The sequence below is a fragment of the Cyclopterus lumpus genome, chromosome 16 (genome assembly GCF_009769545.1).
Source record: "Cyclopterus lumpus isolate fCycLum1 chromosome 16, fCycLum1.pri, whole genome shotgun sequence".
Taxonomy (NCBI): Eukaryota; Metazoa; Chordata; class Actinopteri; order Perciformes; family Cyclopteridae; genus Cyclopterus; species Cyclopterus lumpus.
The window spans coordinates 9,909,201-9,929,914 of NC_046981.1; the positions used below are offsets into that span (position 1 = coordinate 9,909,201).

Sequence of the window (20,714 nt, forward strand, 5' to 3'; positions counted from 1 at the left end):
AACAGAAACTACCCAAACACATACACACTCATACACTGACACATTCCCATGGGGCAACAAGGGTCTCAGCGCAACAGGGACCCTCCAGAGGGGTGTATCTGAACCAGGCCTGCCATTGGCTAGCCTCCTCTATCCAAGCGTCCCCTGTGAGCTCATTAGCCCCAATCATAACCACTTTCCTATGTCTACTTTACATGCTCCATCCATCCCCACCCTGCCACACACAAATTACACTCTCCATCAGGATCGGTCTGTGACTGCAGGAGTGCATGTGTGTTTAAAGGACAAGGAAGGTCGGAGATCCCCGTGAGCCCCCAACATTTCCCAGTGGACTCTGCAGAGGAAAGTGTGTGTGTGTGTGTGTGTGTGTGTGGGGTGTGTGTGTGTGGGGGGGGTGTGGGGGGGTCATGAGAAGAGACAACCAGGGGTGAAAAGTAGAGAAGGAGGTTAAGAAGTATGTTTTCAAGTGTTGAAGTGGAGGACCAGGTTTCAGTTTGGAGCCCTTGCACTGCTCTTTTGTGCTGGGTGACCCAGATGGGCGGTGAGGAAGAAAAAGAGTAAGGAGGGGGAGGCAGTGAGAGATAAAGAAAGGGGCTTTTAAAAAATGAGTGTATGCTGCAGACACAGGAAGGACCCCAGAGAACCATAGAATGGGATGAGACAACAAAGAGCCCCATCATCAGTTTAGTGAATGGATCTGTCCATCTATCCCTTTTATCTACCGCTGCTTTCTTTTTTTTCTGCATCTCTTCCTCTCTTAATCAGCCTCTCATTGTGCCATTAGCTGAACCTGTAGTCTTAATCAGAGCCTTGGCACAGACATCATAGCCATCCACTGCCCTTCTCACACACCGACACACACACGCACATACACTAAATAAACACATTTTAATGCGAAACCAATCATGTCATCTACTCAATGAGCCCTGCTCCCCTCCCTCTTGTAGCCCACAACACAAACATAACACATGGGACGCCCATCTCTGTGTGTGTGTGTGTGTGTGTGTGTGTGTGTGTGTGTGTGTGTGTGTGTGTGTGTGTGGGTGCATGTGTATGCATGGCATGCTGAAGGGATATTGCGCACTTGCACACACACACACAAACACACACACACACTCTCTTATGCATGTCAGCGAGTGTGTATTGATAATGGCCATTAGCATATTTATGATCATTGCCAGCCCTCTTATTGTTTGCGCGCTCCATTAATCTTCATCTGCTGCCTGCCGACTGACAGCTCAATCTAACAAGCCATCACTGGGCAGTGGGCACACAAACAAACACACACACATTAAAAATGCATAGTTGTACATAAAGCATACTTGCATCAACAATCGAGGGGCATTGTTTCACACATACAGACACACACACACACACACACACACGCACACACATTCGTGCAGACAGTGTGATTGGCATTCACCCCTGTGAGTGTTATCACCGGAGGTTATCTTCTCCAGCTGTGTGGGGGTCTGCTCGGCTTCTCCTGTGCAGCGCTATGGAGTCGTAACCGCAGGCAAGTGTGTGAGTTCCTTCTGGGCCATAGGTGGGCAACGGCACCCCTTGATCAGGGTGTACCAAGCCAGGCTCTTGCTTCGTACATCTGCCTGTACAAACACCCCACGTATGTATTGTCATCTACCACAACCCTCCAACCTCATCATCACAGACCCCTTCCTGTGGTCACCCCTGGTCCCAGAACTACACCGAATGCACCCCTCAGGCCAACATCTGTCAGGAAACAAAGAAGTGAAAGGCATGAACATCTGAAAAAGAAGCACCAGAGGTACGAACACCCAGGGTGTGCTGGATTGTGTGTGTGTGTGTGTGTGTGTGTGTGTGTGTGTGTGTGTGTGTGTGTGTGTGTGTGTGTGTGTGTGTGTGTGTATGTGTGTGTTTAATGTGATGGCAGCATGTGTTGGTGCGTGTGCAAGTGAGCACTCGTGATATGTGCACTCAAATGTTAATGTGTTTGTTTAAAGCCAGTGTGACTGACTGACTCACAGCTGATTACTGGCTGAATGAGTGCTGGAAGCGAGCCAAGTTCAATGGGAGGTCTGTTCTCCTGTTGCCTCTTTCACTTCCTTCTCCTCCCCCCTCCTCCTCCTCCTCCTCCTCCTGCATCTCCCTGCTGCTCCAGGAAGAGCAAACAGGGCGCCACGATATCTGTGTGTGTATAATATGTTTGTGTTTGCAGTTGAATTAAAGCAGAAAGATCCCGACATCATTTCTAAATCCATCTCTAAATTTAAGGCTATTCAGCACGTTGACCTGACTCGAAGGAATAGTCCGACATTGCGGGGAACAAGCTTATTCACTTTATTTTTGAGATTCAGATGTGAAAATAAAACAAAAACTGTTAGCTGATTTCTTGCAAGAGGTGGGATTTTGTTTTGCTTTGTGATGCATCTGCTCCAAAGTAGTTTTATGTGAAATAAATATATCACTATTATTATTACTTATCAACAAGTTTAATATGTGTCTAACAGAACAAAGTGTGCAACTCACGTTGTTTTGTTTTCTCTCATCGTTATCTGTTGTTTCTTATCTGACTGCACCCATCAATGCTGGTGGACATTTCCACATAACTTTATATCTGAAACAAGACTCCTTATAATTTTATGGACAAACCTTGTGTGAATTAGATGACGTCTGATGTATGAAATATATGGGCTCGTTTATCTTCATGCTATGAGATGGTTTAAACCACAACGAGCAAGTCGTAATGCTTCTCTTTCCTGGGCCATAAAGATCTTTTTATAGAGGCTATCTATAATATTCCACTAGCAGAGATTATAGAAGTTTTATTGTGATCTCCCACGGAGAGAAGAGTTTTATGTAGCTTTAGTAAATCATTCCTTTCCTCCGTGATATCAGTTCCTCATACTGTTTTACCAGTGTGAGTATAAGAGTTGTGCAGTGGTAACATTTATGAGGTGTAAGCTAATATATTTGAATAGTTTATGAAAGCAGTAAAAAGTGAAATACATAATTTGCTAACATGTACCATGTAAAACATCTCTTAAAAATGAGCTGTGAATACAAATGCAGATTTCCCATTTTTTAAGCATATTCATTCATCATTCATGACTGCATTCATCCAACAGGATGAATCCCGTCTTTTGTGTAAAACAAGACAATATTTGGAGTGAAGAAAAGGCTTTGTTACATTACATACACTTAAGCATCACAGAAAATTGAGCAATATGTAGTTGTAGGTCGATATTTCTTTTTAATGCTCATTCCATTGATCAGTGATTAAAACCCCTTTCTATACATCCAAGAAAAATGTACATTTTCTCTGTTTGTGTTTGATAAATTAGGTTGAAAGAACATTTTAATCTTTTGATTGGTTAAGATTGGTTAATATATTGCACATCTGGTGTACAATATTATACATCTACCTGAAAATTCATACTGTTTCAAGCCTGGGTTATGGTCCAGGTTTGCCTCAGACATTACAATCTGCTGCAAAACTGAATTTGTATTTGCATATGTTTATTTATATTTATATTTAGCCAAGTGATTTGTCTTCCCTAATTCTGTTAGTGTTCTCCTGTTTGAACTTCCCATTTTAAATTTTAAGCCGCCTCCTCTTCTCGCATTATGTTTAAATCTCATGGATATTTCTCTGTTTTGGGGCAATGAGTCCAAGACCTGGTGATGATTGATGTATTAATACTAACTCTTATCATCAGCTGCGTTTAGATGAACTCCCAATCATATGGCGTGATTAAAAGTCAGAGTAAAAACATTCCATACATATTTAATATTCAACTTATGAGAAAACCAGCTCCCAAACTGCCTACAAAATAGATATGCACCCTTAAAACGCACACACTCTCACATACATCTCTCCTTTTCCTCGCCTGAAAACACACACCTAAACATTTGTCGGCTATCTCTCCCACACCCCGGTGCCGGCTAAGTGGAATTAGAAAACCAACCCCGCGGTCTCATTAATTAATTAAACACCATGTGCCAGTGGCACCTGGGTACCGGTTATCGCTGTCACTCAGACACACCGTGATCTCAATAACCACCCCACCACAGGGCAGTGAAAGAGGGGAGGTGGGGGTGGAAGTAAGGGAAGGGACATTGATTCTTCTCTCCCAACTTTGAGGAAGAAGACAGTTTCTTTTAAGAATGAGGAACAGGAAGAGATAGAAAAAAAAGACTTCAGATACCATTTTGTTGTGTAGGGAGTAAAGTGGGACACTGGATTACACTGTTTGTGGGTCTTTCCCTCCCTTACAGGCTCCACGGGCCCTTTTTATCATCTTGCCTGCGGGGCCCCTAAATCACTGCAGCTACGCCCTCCTCATCATCTCCTTTTAATACCTCTGCATTACACACGCGAAAACACACAAATACACACACCTGCTTTTTGATTCTTGCCCAGTAGCATTTTATATTTTTTATAACTGCCATTGAAATATTCTTTATTGTTAATTAATTTTCTTTACTTACCTAACTTAAGTCAAACTAAAATAATTAAAACAAGGTTTTGACACGAGGGCCATCTACATATGAATACATACACACACATCTGTCATGACGGATAGCTCTATTACATGATACTCGTGAGAGCTTTGTCAGTAATACACACGCATGTAGTTTTAACATTTTCTAAATCAAACTCTTTGTCTCAAAATGTATATTTTATATTTTACATCTGAAGTGTGCTCATGAAGTGTATTATTTCATTTTTTACACAAGCTCAAAAAATACTTTTCAATTGTATTTGCCTATGTGAAGGATTATCAATAATGAATGACCCTGCAGTGACAGATCAAACAACCCACAACTAATGTGGATTGTTCAGGTGGGTGTAATTATGTATCTTGTTTTTTTCCACCATAGTATTTGCTCACCACAAAGATCTTAGGATCACTAACATACATTGACTGCAGTCTATCACTGTGATAATGCTAGACCTTGGTATCTATTTCAAATTAAACCAATGCCACCTGCACTAATTAGATCTATAGGGACAAACAATTCTAACAAAAAAATCGTTATCTTTGCGTTTAGGCTTTTGAAATTGACTCTGAAGAAATGTCTGAATCAATACAAGAAGTGGAAATTGAAAACTCAATGCAGGTTAACCACATATTTTAAACAAACTGAAGCAAATATTAGAATATTTCCTTTTTGCATGATTGACTGATGAGTCTCTGCCTGAACCTGATAGAATAATAAAGCACATTAGATTAATAGGTAACATATTAGGCTGCCTATCATCTTGAAACAGTTACATTCAAGGCTATCTGCGACTATTGAAGTCCAATCAACTATTACACAACCTGGTTTCAGCGTCCCAATAATTGGAAAATGCACTTCAGTCCGTCTGTTGGCTTCAGCTCACAGCAACAATGGACCTTTTGGGAAACATGGACAGCTTTTTTTCTCAAATGACATGGCGACAGGTGAGCATCACCTAATATATCCAGAAATGACACAGCAGTATCTTCAGTCTTGTCAAGGTATGAACATGTTTATGTTTGCTGACCAGTTGAAGAGGTACATTTGCCAGAAGTTGGTACAATATTCGTTTGAAAACTCTATTGGTTCTAATTTAATGTGTACTTAAGTGTGATTGTCAACATGAGGAGTTCCACAGCACAAAGTAAGAGTATGTTCTTTCCATATTGAGATATAAGATTTTCATTACTGCTGCTGTTCGACTTTGGTTCAAGTGATTAGATTTCAAATTCAACATTTTTATTATTCTCAGATTTCCATTGTAAATATAAATGTCTTCTTATTTGAATTCTGTGTGAAACAAAAAGGTCGAGTGGATACTTTGCACTCCGTTAACGTAGCTCTTGTCTCCTTTAGATTGATCAGAGTGTGTCCACAGCAGAGGTTGGAGACCTGATTGAGTTTGTGCATCCATGGTCAGGACTGTCTCTGTGGGGGGTTTGTATTGGAGAAGGCTGCGTTGTCCATTTTGGAGTGGGAGGTAAGAAACTGAAATGTGGACTTTATTTGAAATAATGACATTGCATACGTACAACTTAAGAGAGCGTTAACTCAGTCAGGTGTCAGGTGTATTTGAAGTAAACACATTATATTTCCCTGTAACCGTAAGATGAGAACATGGCACTGAGAACCTGCCGCAGCTTCCTTCAACAATTGGTTCCAAAGTCAAATGGTGATCGTGTTCTGAGGAAAACCAGAATCTGCAGACAGCGCATTACGGAGATCAAAGTGCCTCCAGGAACTCGCATCAGGGTGAACAACAACAAACACGGCCTAGTTCCATCTCCACAGGAGATGATGACGAATTGCTGCGAGACGTTTCTGCACCAGGAGTTCAAATACGACCTGCTGAACTTCAACAGTGAGCATTTCGCCACATTTGTTCGATACGGCCACGCTGTGTGCAACCAGGTGAGTTCAAGTGAAAGAGATTGTGTGGTGTGGTAAATATTAGATATGAAGCCAAAGAGCCTTTGTTCAAATTGTTTATTTACTCTTTTTTTAAAGATCCCCTTTAAGAAAAAGAATGGCGCACATGTGGATACAACTCAAACCCTGCAAATGATAATGCAACAACGGATGGAGACAGAAACTTAAGATCGTCTCATGAACGTCATCTTTCACACCGACTTCGATAATGAGCAAAAATAAAACTCCTTGGCTGCAATATTGTCTGAGAATGTTTCATTACACTACTCAAAACACAATCAAATCTGTTCAATGAAAAAAAACCACAACATTGACAACCTTTCTGTGCCTCCATGCTCATCCAAAAAAATCCTTAGCAAAGCCCAAAAACTTTACCAACAAAGCAAACTCCATAAGAGTCAGAGAAGTATGTGTCCTGTGTGTTTATTAAGACTTCAGGAATGTCAATAAGAGTGTCTCTATACAGTAGGAGGGCTGAGGAGGCTAGCGTGCAGACACATTGACCTTTTTGCTATTCTCCTCATTGATAATGACCCAGATAAAGCCACATTGCCCATCAACCAGACCCCTAATAAAGCCAAACACTCTCTATCATTTGTTAATAACCTCACAGCAGCAAGAGTCATGAACAGCGTCTTCTGAATGTGAGGAGGGTAACAAAGCTCTGGGCGGACAGGAAGTAGTGGAAAGCATCCTGTTTATTGATCTGGGACTGTGCACTGCCTGATGGTACGTGGTGGTAACTACATTCTTCTTCATCCCCCAAACACACAAAGACAAAAACATACACAGTGCAAAACATTTCACTCTAGCAATCTTTTTGGTACGCTCGTTTGCTAGGCTCTACACATGCACACTTACACACACAACCAGGTACACATTTGCCAGTGTGGTATTTTTTTCACAGATAGGGTAGGTAAACTCGTTACTCTTGTCTTAATTGGTATAGAGATTCCGTCCTTTTTTTTCTCTCAGCAACCCCTCCAGGGGAATGCTGATTGATTGTCCTCTGAGTCCACAAAATACCCCCCCCCCCTCCTCCCCCTCCTCCTCCTCGCCCCCCTGCACATTTACACATACATTCACTGCTAGAAGACATCCTCTTCACCTCACTGAAGACCCTTCACAGACAATTCACAGTTCAGTAGAGGATCATTTTTCCAACTGTCTCCTGTCTCTTCTCCAGCGTTCAGATCACTGGCTCAGCCTGACAATGTACCCATATAGCTGGTTTGAGAAGGCCTGAAGAGAGAATTTATCTTGAACCCTCCTCCTCCCAGCTTGTCCCATGTCCCTGCGAAGCTGCGGCTCCCTCACGAGCCTCTCCATGGCCTTAGAGAAGGCCTCTGCCGTGGGCTCGCACAGGAAGCCCGTCTCCCCATCTGCCACACTCTCCAGGGGGCCTCCAGAGTTCACTGCGATAACAGGGCAGCAGCAGTACATGGACTCCACGGGAACTATCCCAAAATGCTCTCTGCTCGGGGTGTACAGCACAGCTGCGCTGCCCCGCAGCAGTGCCACCTTCAGTGAATCAGAGGGGGAGCGCAGGAAAGTGACAACGTCTTCCAAGTGAAGCTGCGCTGCTAGGTCTCTCAGTTCAGTGTAATGTTGAACATTCTCAGTAACTCGGTCATCGTAGCCCCCCGCCACCACCAGGTGAATACCTGCTCTCTGGCCTGGAGGAAGGCTGCTCATCAGGAATGCAAGAGCCTCCAGAGCCAGGCCCAGATTCTTCTTCCTCTCGTATCGGTTCAGAGAGAGAAACAGGCATGAAGTTCCCTCAGGGAGCAGTCCTTCCAGGCCTTGTGCTTCACTGGACTGCTGGTCAAAGGTATGCGTGTTGAGGGAGGGATAGAGGACATCTGTCTGGACTCCTCTTAGACCACGAAAGGTCTCTGTGAAGATGCCTGCGGTGAACTGGCTGTTTACCAGAATCTAAGGAGGGAGTAGAGAGCGATTAGTTCATAGGGATCTCACATATATCACATGCATTTTAATTCCTGAAGAAATGGGTGACAGCCTGCAGTCTTTTATTATCCTGAAGTCTCAACTATAATCAAAATGTCAGTTTATTTTCTGTCAGGGCTCTGAGCTCTTAGAACTCACGGAGATCAGGCCGTATCCAGTTTTAAATAATTACTCTGGTTTATTCAAGCAGTTAAAGATAGTTCCTCTCTTTACCTGTTAGACAACATCTGGGTGAAATAAAAGTAATTGTGAGCAAATCAACTCTGTGTTCCAAACTAACAAAATAAATATTATTTTTCACAAATCTTTTCCTCGAAGGCAGCCTGTGATAGCACCGACATTCCAGTATACAAGTTATTATATTTATGATCTATAAGTGATCTTAAATATGTGTATCCAGTCCTATAAACCTGCTTTGTGCATCAGAATAAACTTATTGATTACTTACTGATTCATACAATTGTAACCTTGTTACTGTTTAGAAATGTCTTTTCCGGTTAAAGATAATAGGTGGATGGATCATCCTATAGGTTTCCTAAATTGATTGAGAATTCTACTTATAAGCCAATAACACAATCCTGGCCCGCAATCAGACCATCATAACCTGTGGAATGTTACAGCCGTCTCCTCAGCTGTCACGTACCATGTCAGCCATGCCAGTGGTGCGTTCCTCCAGCCAGTCGATGGGAGCGCGGTAAAGCTTCTTCAGCGCTGACTTCCTCTGCGTCAGTAGCTGGTCTGGAAAGTGACAGTAAAACAAAACCTTCTTCCTGAGACGGGACAGTCGCAGCACTGGGATACACACCGACACCTGGGGTGAAATGAAAAGGGTATAAACTAAAAATGTACACGTCTTCCTTACAATAATGTCTCCTTCTTGGCTAATCAGAAGAAAATATGGCAGCAGGAAAATATTAAATATAGAATATATATATCAATATCATAGCTAAACATTCTGAAATATAAATGGAGGCTAAATATACATTAAATCATACACTGTGTTAATATATCTAACCAGTAATAACAATAAAATAATAAATAAAAATAAAATATTAAATAAAAAAAGACAAGTGCTGCAAAAGCTTTGTGTTACCTTTGCATGACATGTTTTGGATGATTGCAGTTTTATTCATTTAAGAAGTGAGGCTTCTTCTACTGTCACACTGCAAATCAATCTGAATAGTGAGTTTTCTGTGTACTGTAATATTGTACAAGACAAAGGTGACACCAAAGGAGCATATTGAGTGAAAGACAAAATAGTAGAAGATAAGCAAGGGAGGGTCCACTTCATGGCCTGGTATAGTCAAATGATCAGACAAAAAAGAAACAACACAAAACAACACAAAAAAGGGCAAAACAAAGAGACAGTCCACTGTTAAAAATGTAAGATATTCTTTGAGCAACAGAGAAAGTTAGAAGATACAGAAGGCTGGGGAACTCAAATAAGTGACGACCATGCTGACAAATAGTTTCTGTAGGACATGACTCACTTGGTCACAGAAGATGACATCGTACTCCACCCCGCTGAGGAAGACCAGGTAGAGGGCCAAATAGATCATCCTCAGGTAGGCACACAAGGCGTGCAGGTAACCAAACACACGGGTGGGTAGCCAGTCACCCACACACACCTATTAGAAGAGTGATTGAAACAATACAAAAATAAGTGTGTGTATTCTGAATTTGAGACATACCATTCTTTGTTTCTTTGGAGGGACAGTATTGCGTAGCACGGCATGTGCTAACGTACCACAGGCAGTTCTGGGTCCAGGGTCTCAGAGAAGCAGTGTGTTGGGTCGTAATGGGCCGTCCAAATCTGCACGCTACATCCCTGAGACTTCAGAGCAACAGCAGCATCTACCACCAGTCTCTCTGCTCCACCAATTCCAAGGTCTGGATGGAGAAACACCACTCGCGCCATCCTGCACATAAGAATGATTCAAGTTCAAATTTAATCTGGAATATATTTACCTACAAGACAATGCAGTTTGGGCAGGGAGGGAATTTAAACACATTGTGTGTGTGTATATATATATATATATATATATATATATATATATATATATATATATATGATGTAGAATGAGATAAACTGATGAGCACAGCAATGCCAGAATCAGAAGTACAAAGGGCGTTTTAACAACAGCTTTAACATGTACTTGATAATGTCAAAAGCAAACGATTTATTTACTGTATGAATCCATCCTCTTATTCCAATAAGAGAAACTTTTCAGAATCGTAATTTGTCGCTGTGTTTTATTGACAATGTAATTAATAACTGTTATCCCAAGAGACACTTCATGTCATGACTGTGACACAGAAAATATAACGTTAAATGTCCTGCAAACCATTGTGGCTGTCATAATGTCCCACAGAGTTGTTCCTTATAACGTTACTAAAAAGAAAACCTCTAGCTGGCACTACATTTGCAGAAGTCGAAAACCAATTGCTTCTGGTTTAGCGGTTAGCTGTTTACTTGAACAAAAGTTATCCCAAGTGTTTTTAGCTGATGTAAATTAGCTGTTACAGTGACCAGATTATGGTTGCTCGCCTATGTAGCTATTTAAGTTATACCGTTTTAGAAAACTAACTTGGTGAGCAGTTGTCTTTGTAACTGAACACAACTATATCTCCGCACAACCTAATTATAAAGCAATTATGTTTACCTTTGTATCTCTCGACTATCTTCGATGTCCAGGTTCGGATGCCTGTGATTATGCTCTTCTATGTGCCTGTAGCCGCATGAACTGTCAGGAAACTCAGCTGTTTGGACGCCATGTTGGATCAAATGATCTCTTGTGATCAGGGCTAATCGGAGCTCTGAGTTTGAGCCACAATGGCGCCTGTTTCCTCTATGTAACTGACGCGCTTCCTGTGAGACACGTCGCCTTCAAAATCTAAGTGGTCCACAAATGTGCCTTTAAATTAAAGTACAAGTACACATCTAAACTAAATGTACTAAAGATGTCGCTGGATTTAAAACGTATTTTTAATCAAACTAACCCAAAACAAGCACCTACAATATTTTCAAATGTATTATCTTTGTGGTGAAGGCGAACAGCTGGTCAGGCTTCTGCTCCGTCTCATGCGCTGGTCTTGTGTTTTGCAGTCGTGTCCTTTTTAGACAAGCGTCAGCTTTGGGCGATCTCTTATTCAGTTTTGACAAATTCACACACTGACTGTCTGCTGTTCATTTGACGTGGGCATCGGCTTGAAGAAGGGCTCAGAGTTTCACATCGCGTCGGGACAAATAAAACAAAATGGTAAGATACTCTGCTCAATAAACAGCTGACTTACCAGCTCCTTTGCGCCCGTTGAACGTGAAACCTGCGCTCGCGTGTTGCTTTCTGTTAGCTAGCTTTCTCCGGTTAGCTCGTCAAATGTGGACGTGGCTCTTTTTCAACAACTTAAACGGCCACAAACACCCATTTAAAATGGCCCACCTCCTAAATGAATGAATTAATTGAACGTGATATGTTTCTGAAGACATTTGGTATTTTATCTACGTTTAGAAGTTAACCCTCGCCCTAACTAGGGAAGGCCTTTGCCATCAGTCTCTGACAAACGCACTGTATAGTTCAAAGTAAATAAGCTTAAGAAGAATAAGAATCCTTGTTAAATCTCTTTCTTAAAATGGTGTTGTTTTTAGCCGAAAGGTGTATTTGTGACAGGTTCTAGGCAGAGTGTCAGAAAGAGGGTATATTGAAATTTGATCCTATATATGTGTATTCATTCTGGTGTCTTCCCCTCAGCCTGGACCAGCAGCAAGTGCAACCAATGTTGGGGCATCTAGCCGTTCCCCCAGTAAGACGGTGGCTCCCCGTGCAGCCGGCTCCACAGTCAGACAGAGGTAAACACACACACACACACACACACTCTACCAAACTGTTACATCTGCTCTTTATCCTGTAGAAAGATGGGTAAGTGCTTACAGATGTGGGACAGACCTGCTGAAATGAATCTCAGTAACAAAATGAATGGCGATTCTTCGATGTCGGACACAAAGGCTCACTCAATTGTTTGAGGAGTATAAACATGATGTACATCATTTGCTACGGTCGTCACAGATTTCAAGCCATTTAAACACCGATTGGAATTCTGAGTTTGACTTGTTGGGTAGCTCTCTTGGCCACCATCAGCAAAACACCACATGAGGGAATATCTTTTGGAAGAATTTAGTTCATCACTCAAGTAGAGTTCAAAGACTTAAAGCTGTTGTGACAACTCCAAGGTCTTGCTTACAAAGACACTTTATATTGTTTTCTCCGTTAATTTGTGATCCCTTTGTTGGCCACCACTGTGAAAAAGTAGAAGACTGCTTTTCCATTAAACATGAGATATAAGTTATGTTGTCATCTCGCTTGCACACACTCTCTATTATTATTTGCGAGTACCCCAAGCATTGACCCCGCCTGCTCATGTCATCATGATGTAAGGAGTGATTGATGATTTTCAGCTAGCCTTTCCCTTTATTTTTGTGTGCCCTGTGTAGATTAGAACAGCAGATGGATGTTGTGCTGTGGGCTTAATCAGTGTGTAATCAGGGGCTCGCTGTTACCTCATTATTACCCATTACTATCACCCTCTTCATTACCTCATTAACCTCTGTTTAATCTCATCACATGAGTGAAGCAGCCATGAATCACTGCGCTCTTTCATCAACAGCTATTATAGTTGGTTACATTGTGAATACAGTGTATAATGGCAAAGGTTTTTTTAATATTTTGATTGTTTTTCATCAAATTGTTTTGTTTTAAAAAACATCTGGATGAGGATGAGTAAAAGTTATCAGATTTTCACAAAATTCTAATTGTCTTGTTTTTCTATAGATTACTTTGTAACATTAAACTTGCTTTGTAGGGGAAACAAGCATATTTGGGTCGGCTGTAGCTCATGGGGGAGAGTGGTGGTCCCGTAACCACAAGGTACCCGGTTCAATCCCCGCTCTCCCATAGTTGCATGTCGAAGTGTCCTTGAGCAAGACACTAAACTCCCAGTTGCTCCCCAGGTGCTTCACTGCAGCCCACTGCTCCTTAACTAAGGATGGGTCAAATGCAGAGAAGAATAAAAAAATAAAATAAAAGTGTACATTTCTTTCTCTTTCTTTTCTATTTAATAAGGAGGCATTTTAACAGTTTAAAATCAGGTTAGTTATCCTGTAAACACTAGGCAGTGTCTATATATATATATATATATATATATATATATATATATATATATATATTTATTATTATTATTATTATTATTATTATTATTATTTTTGACTGGGGATATGTGTGTTCCACAGGAAAGCTACCAGCAGCAGTGCACGCAGCGGTGGCAGGACCACAGGATCTGCGGGTACTGGTGGCATGTGGCGCTTCTACACAGAAGACTCGCCAGGTCTCAAAGTGTAAGTACAGTTCATAAAAGCAGAGCACAGGGACATAAACATGCGCAAACAAATTTAGCCACTGACATTTCTAACTTCCATTCACAAACGCGTACTAATTCTCAGGACTTCCGACACTTGATATCATTAGTCATATATTTTCATCGGGTAGACTGGGAGGAATGTTTAATGGCACAAAATTGGACAGACGTGCCTCTGGTTAAAATAAATGTATCTTGAGGTGTGTGTGCGTGTTTGGAAAGCGCACTTTTATAAAACTCTCAACCTCATGAACTTTTATCCTGCTGCATCCTCACCCCGAATATTAAAGGAGGCGTCCTGTCTCCTGGCCATAGCTGGCGATGGTTGATCGATGGTGCTGTGGTGGTTATTGAGTGTGGCTCTCCAGCAGTCGAAGGAGGGCAGACTTGCCATACAGTTCTGTATATCGAGTGCATGTTTGTGCCTGCGTTAGACGCTGGCCTCAAAGCTTCATTAAAAGATGCACTCTGAAAGGTCAACTCAATTACAGCCTTCTGACAGGGCGAGGAGGGGCCCGCTGAGGAGATGGTTGGCATGGCAATGCTGCTACTTAACGGTGCACGCCTCCACCCCACCCCAGCCCCTACTCAGTCCCTCCTTCAGAGATGAGAGCGCCTCCTTGTTTCCTAAACTCATCAATACAATCAGCCACTCCACTGAGACTCTCTCTGTTGTTGGAGTTTGAGCAAATTACGTTTTTTTTATTTTTTATGTGTTTGGGTGTTAATCTGAATAATGATCAATTTGTCTTTGTTGTGACAGCGGCCCAGTGCCAGTGCTAGTGATGAGTCTGCTCTTCATTGCTTCGGTCTTCATGCTGCACATCTGGGGGAAGTACACTCGCTCTTAAACTCTACCTGATGACCTCTGACCCTGCGGCTTGGCTTCTTAACACATTGGACCTGGACCAAACAACAAATAAACAACAACATACTCCTCTGGTTTCCTTCTGCACTATCACTACAACAAACAACTTGATTTCCTCCTTTTCTTTTTAATGCCACCGAATCAGTACATGATCTTCATCTGCAAGGATGTTGGTATCCACCTGGCTGCTTTTGCCCTTGTGTTTTTAAGATCTGAAGGGGTGAACGGGAGGAAGCCATGCTAGCCCACCACTGATGTAGTGGCTGTGTGTGCATGTGGCTCTCTCTCCAAGCAGCATGTTCCCACCACTGCTGCATGAAGGTTCAGTGCAGTACTCAAGGACATTGTTGTTTTCAGGCCCCAGCAAACATTTCTTGTTGTAGCCTGAATTTCATTTTTTTTTTTTTTTTTTTAAACAGCATTTGTACAAATGTATTTGTAATATTGTACAATTAAAAATCAATGTTTGTTGACATTTACCCTGGTGCTCTGATATAATAACCCTGTTTTGTGTTTGACATGTATACATATTTTCAGTGACATATTGAGGTATTCTCATGTTGAACCTTCTAACCAGATGTGTAATAGCTCTTAATTTTGCGTCAAAGCATTTATGAACCTTTGTTTCAATTAAAACAATTATTTCAGGCAGGGCAGGATTATTGATATTTCAGTGTGATTGACAGTTCACCTAATGCTTAATTGGCTTAAACACATTCAAACTACCCTCAAGTTATTATTTACAGTTCCGGCCACAACTCACTTTTTAAAAAACATTTTCAATCTTAAATGGCACGAAAAACTCCATTGTATAATCAACCTTAATGGTCTTAAATGTGTCATGGTTCAACAAGATAACACACCACGCATACATACTCAAAAGCATCTTATCTGATACCAGCTGCTTTAAAATGAGGTTTGACTGGATCAAAGTGTTTTGATGCCTCTGAACTTTCTGTTCAGAGGCATCAGCCTCCAACATGGGCTGCCACAGGGTTTGTCCTCCCCACTCGGACTGAAGCACTCAATAATTGCAGATGACCCAAATTATTTTTTGAAAGGTGTCAGTAATACCAGAAGATATACAATATGCAGGACATCAGGAATTGTATGGCTTTTGTCTGATGACCTAAATACTGAATGTTCCTTACTAACTATTAATTAGTTTGTCCTATTTTACATGAATGTCCATTTAAATCTAGCGCTTCGAGGAGAATAGACCATAACTATCAGTTGACAGTTAAGGGAGAGTATATACCTGCACAATACTTTTTGTTCAATCATTATCTGAAAAACATTTAACCTAAAAGTTCTTACTGCATGTTGTTTAAGGGCTTTATGTTAATCGACTAGCTTTTAAAATCAAAATAATACTGCCTTCAGGTTTCCTTGTAAAATCACTGAAAGGCCTGGAGTGAGCGTTCGTCTGAATTCCAGATATCTTTCTGTCTTTTCCTGAAGGGGGCGCTGCAGACTATTCTCTGAATAGCACTGGCTCAACGAATATCGAGATATAACTGAAGGAGGTCAAACACATGTTCTGTGGTGATTTTGTATTTATTTTTTTACCTAGTCATATCATCATGATACCGCATAACATGTTATATTAGTGGTCATAGATCCACAGGTATCCCCAAACATAACCCCCCCCCCCCCCCCCCCCCCCTAAAAGAGACAGCTGGTGCATCCAAAAACCCGATACATTTTTGGTTATCGCCTTACTAAAACCTTTTTATTGAAACTTACGCTATTATAGTCAAACTATAATAATCGTTACTTTTAAAATGAATTCGTAATAGTTTTCTTCAAATAACAACCATCCACCGTCATCCACACATCTGTTTGATACTCAATGTTTTATAACCAGACTATTGAGTTAATCTTTTTACGATGAAAATCAATATAAATGAGCTAATGAGAAACATCAGATTTGATTTTTCCACATAAAGTTAAACAGTGTGACACCGTAAGAAGAACTTATGACATGAATGCTGTGAGCTGCTGGCCCAACCTGCATCACCAGGTTACCTGTGTTGAATATAAAATCACCAGCTGTGGTGTGTGTGTGTGTGTGTGTGTGTTTGCATGCGCGCTTGTACCTAGTGTTAAACGTAGCATTCTGATTCTGTTAATTAATTAATTATGTTGCTATGGTTCTGCTTTCCCACAGGCTTCCAGTGTTCGTGGCAAACTCGGGCACTACTGCCACATCACTCTCCCTGTCGTCGTCGTCGTCGTCCCCCCCCCCCACACCTCTCCCCTCAACACACGCACACACACACAAAGGTACACTCACAAACTCTGAGGCCCAATTCGTGGTGGCACAACACGGCAGTGAGCCAGAATAATTCAACAGAACAATTAAATATGAAGGAGCCGTGGCGAAGCTGTCCCTCAGTGTTCAGGAGTCAAACAGGCCCAGGCAGCTCGAGGAGCGCTCCACACTGCTGCTTGCAACATGTAGTTACAAACTCCTCTTGACACCGTCTATACAAGTCAACTTAGTGTTTCATCAAGGGGTAGAAATGAGGTAGAATGCTCATAACGCTGGGACCAGGGTCCTTAGTCTTTGTGATTTGGACTGACAGACACATCAATACCGCTATTAAAATAATCAGTATGTAAGCACAAAAATGTTTTTGATTTTTACACTGGTTTTTCTCTATGTTTGTGCTGGTATTTTGTTTTTAGATATGTGTAAATGTTTTTTGTTGCAGTTGACTGCAAACACAGCAGTATAAATGTTAGTCGGGTGCTGGATTTTATCCTCAGAAAGTATTGATCGATAGAAGTCACAGTTAGTGTGCAACTTTCTTTGTTGCACGAAAGCAAGAAGAGATTTCACCAAAGTGCACGTGAAGTGACGAGAAAAGCAAAGCCTATGTCTCTCAAATCTCCAGAAATCATCCTGAACACGAGACATCTGTCTCGTGGAAAGAAAGAGCGGAGTGAGAGATGGGAGGAGAGCGAAAGAAAAGAAGAGAAGCTTTCTTCAGAGTGCTTCCTCTGTGTCTTTTTTCACCAGAAACCCATATCCTGTGAAGAAACCACACGCTTTCACAGGGGATGGTCCCTTACATAGAGAGAGTTGAGTATGCACATGTGCGCACACACACACACACACACACACACACACACACACACACACACTTAAGGAGACCTGTAAATAGGTCACATGTATTTTCTGTTCAAGACATGCTGCTCTGTGGTTTCAAATGGAGGAAACAGTTTAAGTAAGTCTCTCTACTGCTACGTCACTACCTCCCTCATCCATCACACACGTGTTTATGCTGAATGTCCCACCCTGCAGGTAAACGCAGCTATCAGGATATCAGGAAGCAGAGGGCTTATAATTTGAAGACTGCACAGAATATTCCTTCTTCAAATGAGTGCGAGCGCCCAGTCATGCGCGCACGAATGTCAAGTATGTGCGTGTATTTTTGAACAGATCACATGGTTGGCAAAGCGTGGAATGAATCAGGCGGGTGGAATCGATCCACGCTCACCGACCAAGTGAGTCCTGAGGGATGTCCCAATAAAAAATGAGCACTGGTTAAGGGTTAGCAGGGTCACCTGTCTCGGGATCTACGCAGAGAAATGACGTAAAAGCTGTACACAGCTATTGGCAGTGGTGAAATAAGTCAATTAGAAATAATACATGTATAGAAAGAAGCATGCATTGTGAAGGTACATATAATAAAAAGTGTCCTGTGTGCTTTTTTGTGTATTACTTTAAAAAGCACTTTTCCCAAAAAAGATCTCAAAATATGCATTTTTGATTTTATTGTAAACGTTACTTTCTTAATATCCTTTCCTATTTACTACTCTATTAACTATATACCTCAATGCTACTTCCGACTGTTGAAAAATACATGTTTAAATCTTTTACATTCCCTGGTGTGCGTTCATGTTGGCTCGGTTGCTGTGATCATAAGACCAGTGATCAGTGATAAGTCAGTACCAAAGCAGCCAATTGGTGCAACTCTGTTAATGACCAGTGATCAGCAGGTCTGCTGAGAGGGAAGAACTTGTTCACTGTAAAATAATCTGACTCCATATTTTGCATCCAGACCACATGCTCTCTGTCATATGAACTGTTCGGGTCACGAGGGCCAGAGGAAGCTGTGACACAGAGAGAGAATTTGTGAATGTGTATTTGTGGGTGTGTGTGCCAGCTGGAGGCTGCCTGATCTTTCTGTACTCTCCTTTGGAGAGAAATAAGAGAGGCAGAGTCTGAGCCAAGACTGATCCTGCATCTATCAGTACCTCATCTCTCGCTCTCTAATCCTCTGTGTGTCACATACTGACTTTGTGTTTAATGCATGAAAGATGAACAGCGTGAAGCCCACTCACTCTGCATAAAGGTGGAACTGTGATAGGAAACAGAAGACCAAATAGCTACTTATAGTTCTACCAAGTTCTGTTGCATCTGTGCAGAGTTGGAACAGTTAGTTGTAGTGACAGAGACAGAACTGTTTATTGTGTCTTTGGTAATATTATTTAAACAGTATTTTTATCTCCAGTACGTTAACACAAGTAGCTCCATTGACGAATACACTAATCATCGATGTCAAAGATCCAATTCTCAGTTCTGAGATCAAGTATTTAAACAAGGTATGTCTAGACTCTGGCCATTCAAAACCAAAATACCTAAATTATACATAATCAAACAGATGACTTAGTTTGAGATATTATCCAATAAGCAGGGAAGTATCTTTGGAGTTTCCACTTTTTCCAAACAAAAAGTATCTGCTCATTGTTTTTGTTCACCACTCTCATAACCTAACTTTGGGTTGCAGCAGGGAAATGTTTTTAGATAAAAAAGCTCTAAAACTCCACAGGTCACGACCTGCTTAGCACCAAACGGCAGACTGACACAGTGAGCCACTAGCTGGTGATAATGGTTGAGCCAGATATTTCCCTCAGGAGTTGGTAGAGACCAAAACCAGAGCTAACAGACTGTTCATAATGGACACAAACACAACTCCTAATAAAGGCAACTGCTGTTCTGTGTCTGCTGGATGTGTAAATATTCAACCTTTTGCTAACATGCTCACACTATCAACTGAATAGGCCATAAATCACATATTTTTTCTGCTGCCCCCAAGTGGCCAAAAAGATCTGTTATTGCAAAAATAAGCAACTGTGTTGAACAAATTAATGTCAAATATACACAGCTGCCAAGTGTATATTCTCACTCAAGTGTATATTCTCCCTCACACAACATGTGCACATGCACATGTTGTGTGAGGTGATTTTCACAGTGCTGGCACTTGGATATTAAATTGATAGAGCAAAAAACTGGCTAAAATCACATACAGGTTTGTGATAGATTAATTAATTAATTGAATTTCAATTAGAGTGAATAAAACAGAGTAGGAAGATATAATTATATAAAATATATCAATTAATTAGAACAACATATTAAGGAATCATAATAAATACAAACATTTCTCAATAAATGCATGAGATCTAGTGCAACACATTGAGATAAGAAGCATAACACACAACAAGTATATCAGAGCTCAAAGGACAAAGAGGAAAAAAAAAAAAGTCAATTGACAAGTTAAATAGAAATGGAAATTGAGATCTTGAAGGAGATTGCTCCTTCTTCAACGGTTGAGGTTAAAACCAAGAGAGAAGAGACACAATATGCTGGAGAGAGATATGAATAACTACAGGAAGATGGAAACAAGTGGAGACAGTCAATGATGGGAGAAACTCAAAAGACAATGAGCAGGTCTACAGTGACGATATATGCAAATAATGTATAATAATGGAACAATGTGGAGAATTTAACCTTAAAAGAGCAGAAAGAGTGTGTGTGTGTGTGTGTGTGGGGGGGGGGGGGGGGTACGATAAGGAGAATCCCAGGATGGCCTCTACCTTTTCACACACATCTGCTCCCATTGAGCTTGGCGATGCCCCGTGTGACTGCCACAGGCGTGCAGGGCCAACTGGGCTGTGATGTCATAAGCATGTGTCCCCCAAGCACCCCCACCCGAACATCCCCGTCACTGACTGCCAGCTTGCAGCAGAGCGGATCAGACTGGAC

General features: G+C 41.4%; 2 protein-coding genes across 2 annotated transcripts; one reads left to right on the forward strand and one right to left on the reverse strand.

The window, feature by feature from the left end:
* Nucleotides 1–7,475: 7,475 nt before the first annotated feature.
* alg2 (ALG2 alpha-1,3/1,6-mannosyltransferase) lies at nucleotides 7,476–11,209 on the reverse strand. Its single transcript, XM_034553530.1, has 5 exons — nucleotides 11,046–11,209; nucleotides 10,130–10,301; nucleotides 9,873–10,010; nucleotides 9,026–9,193; nucleotides 7,476–8,349 (listed from the first exon to the last, which is right to left on the reverse strand). Exons 2-5 carry the CDS (start codon nucleotides 10,298–10,300, stop codon nucleotides 7,609–7,611), a joined length of 1,218 nt encoding a protein of 405 aa, XP_034409421.1. The 5' UTR covers nucleotide 10,301; nucleotides 11,046–11,209; the 3' UTR covers nucleotides 7,476–7,608.
* A 281-nt stretch (nucleotides 11,210–11,490) lies between these two features.
* On the forward strand, nucleotides 11,491–15,310 carry sec61b (SEC61 translocon subunit beta). Its single transcript, XM_034554197.1, has 4 exons — nucleotides 11,491–11,642; nucleotides 12,132–12,229; nucleotides 13,667–13,771; nucleotides 14,555–15,310. The coding sequence occupies exons 1-4, from the start codon at nucleotides 11,640–11,642 to the stop codon at nucleotides 14,640–14,642; spliced, it is 294 nt and encodes a 97-aa protein (XP_034410088.1). The 5' UTR covers nucleotides 11,491–11,639; the 3' UTR covers nucleotides 14,643–15,310.
* The last annotated feature ends 5,404 nt before the right edge of the window (nucleotides 15,311–20,714 follow it).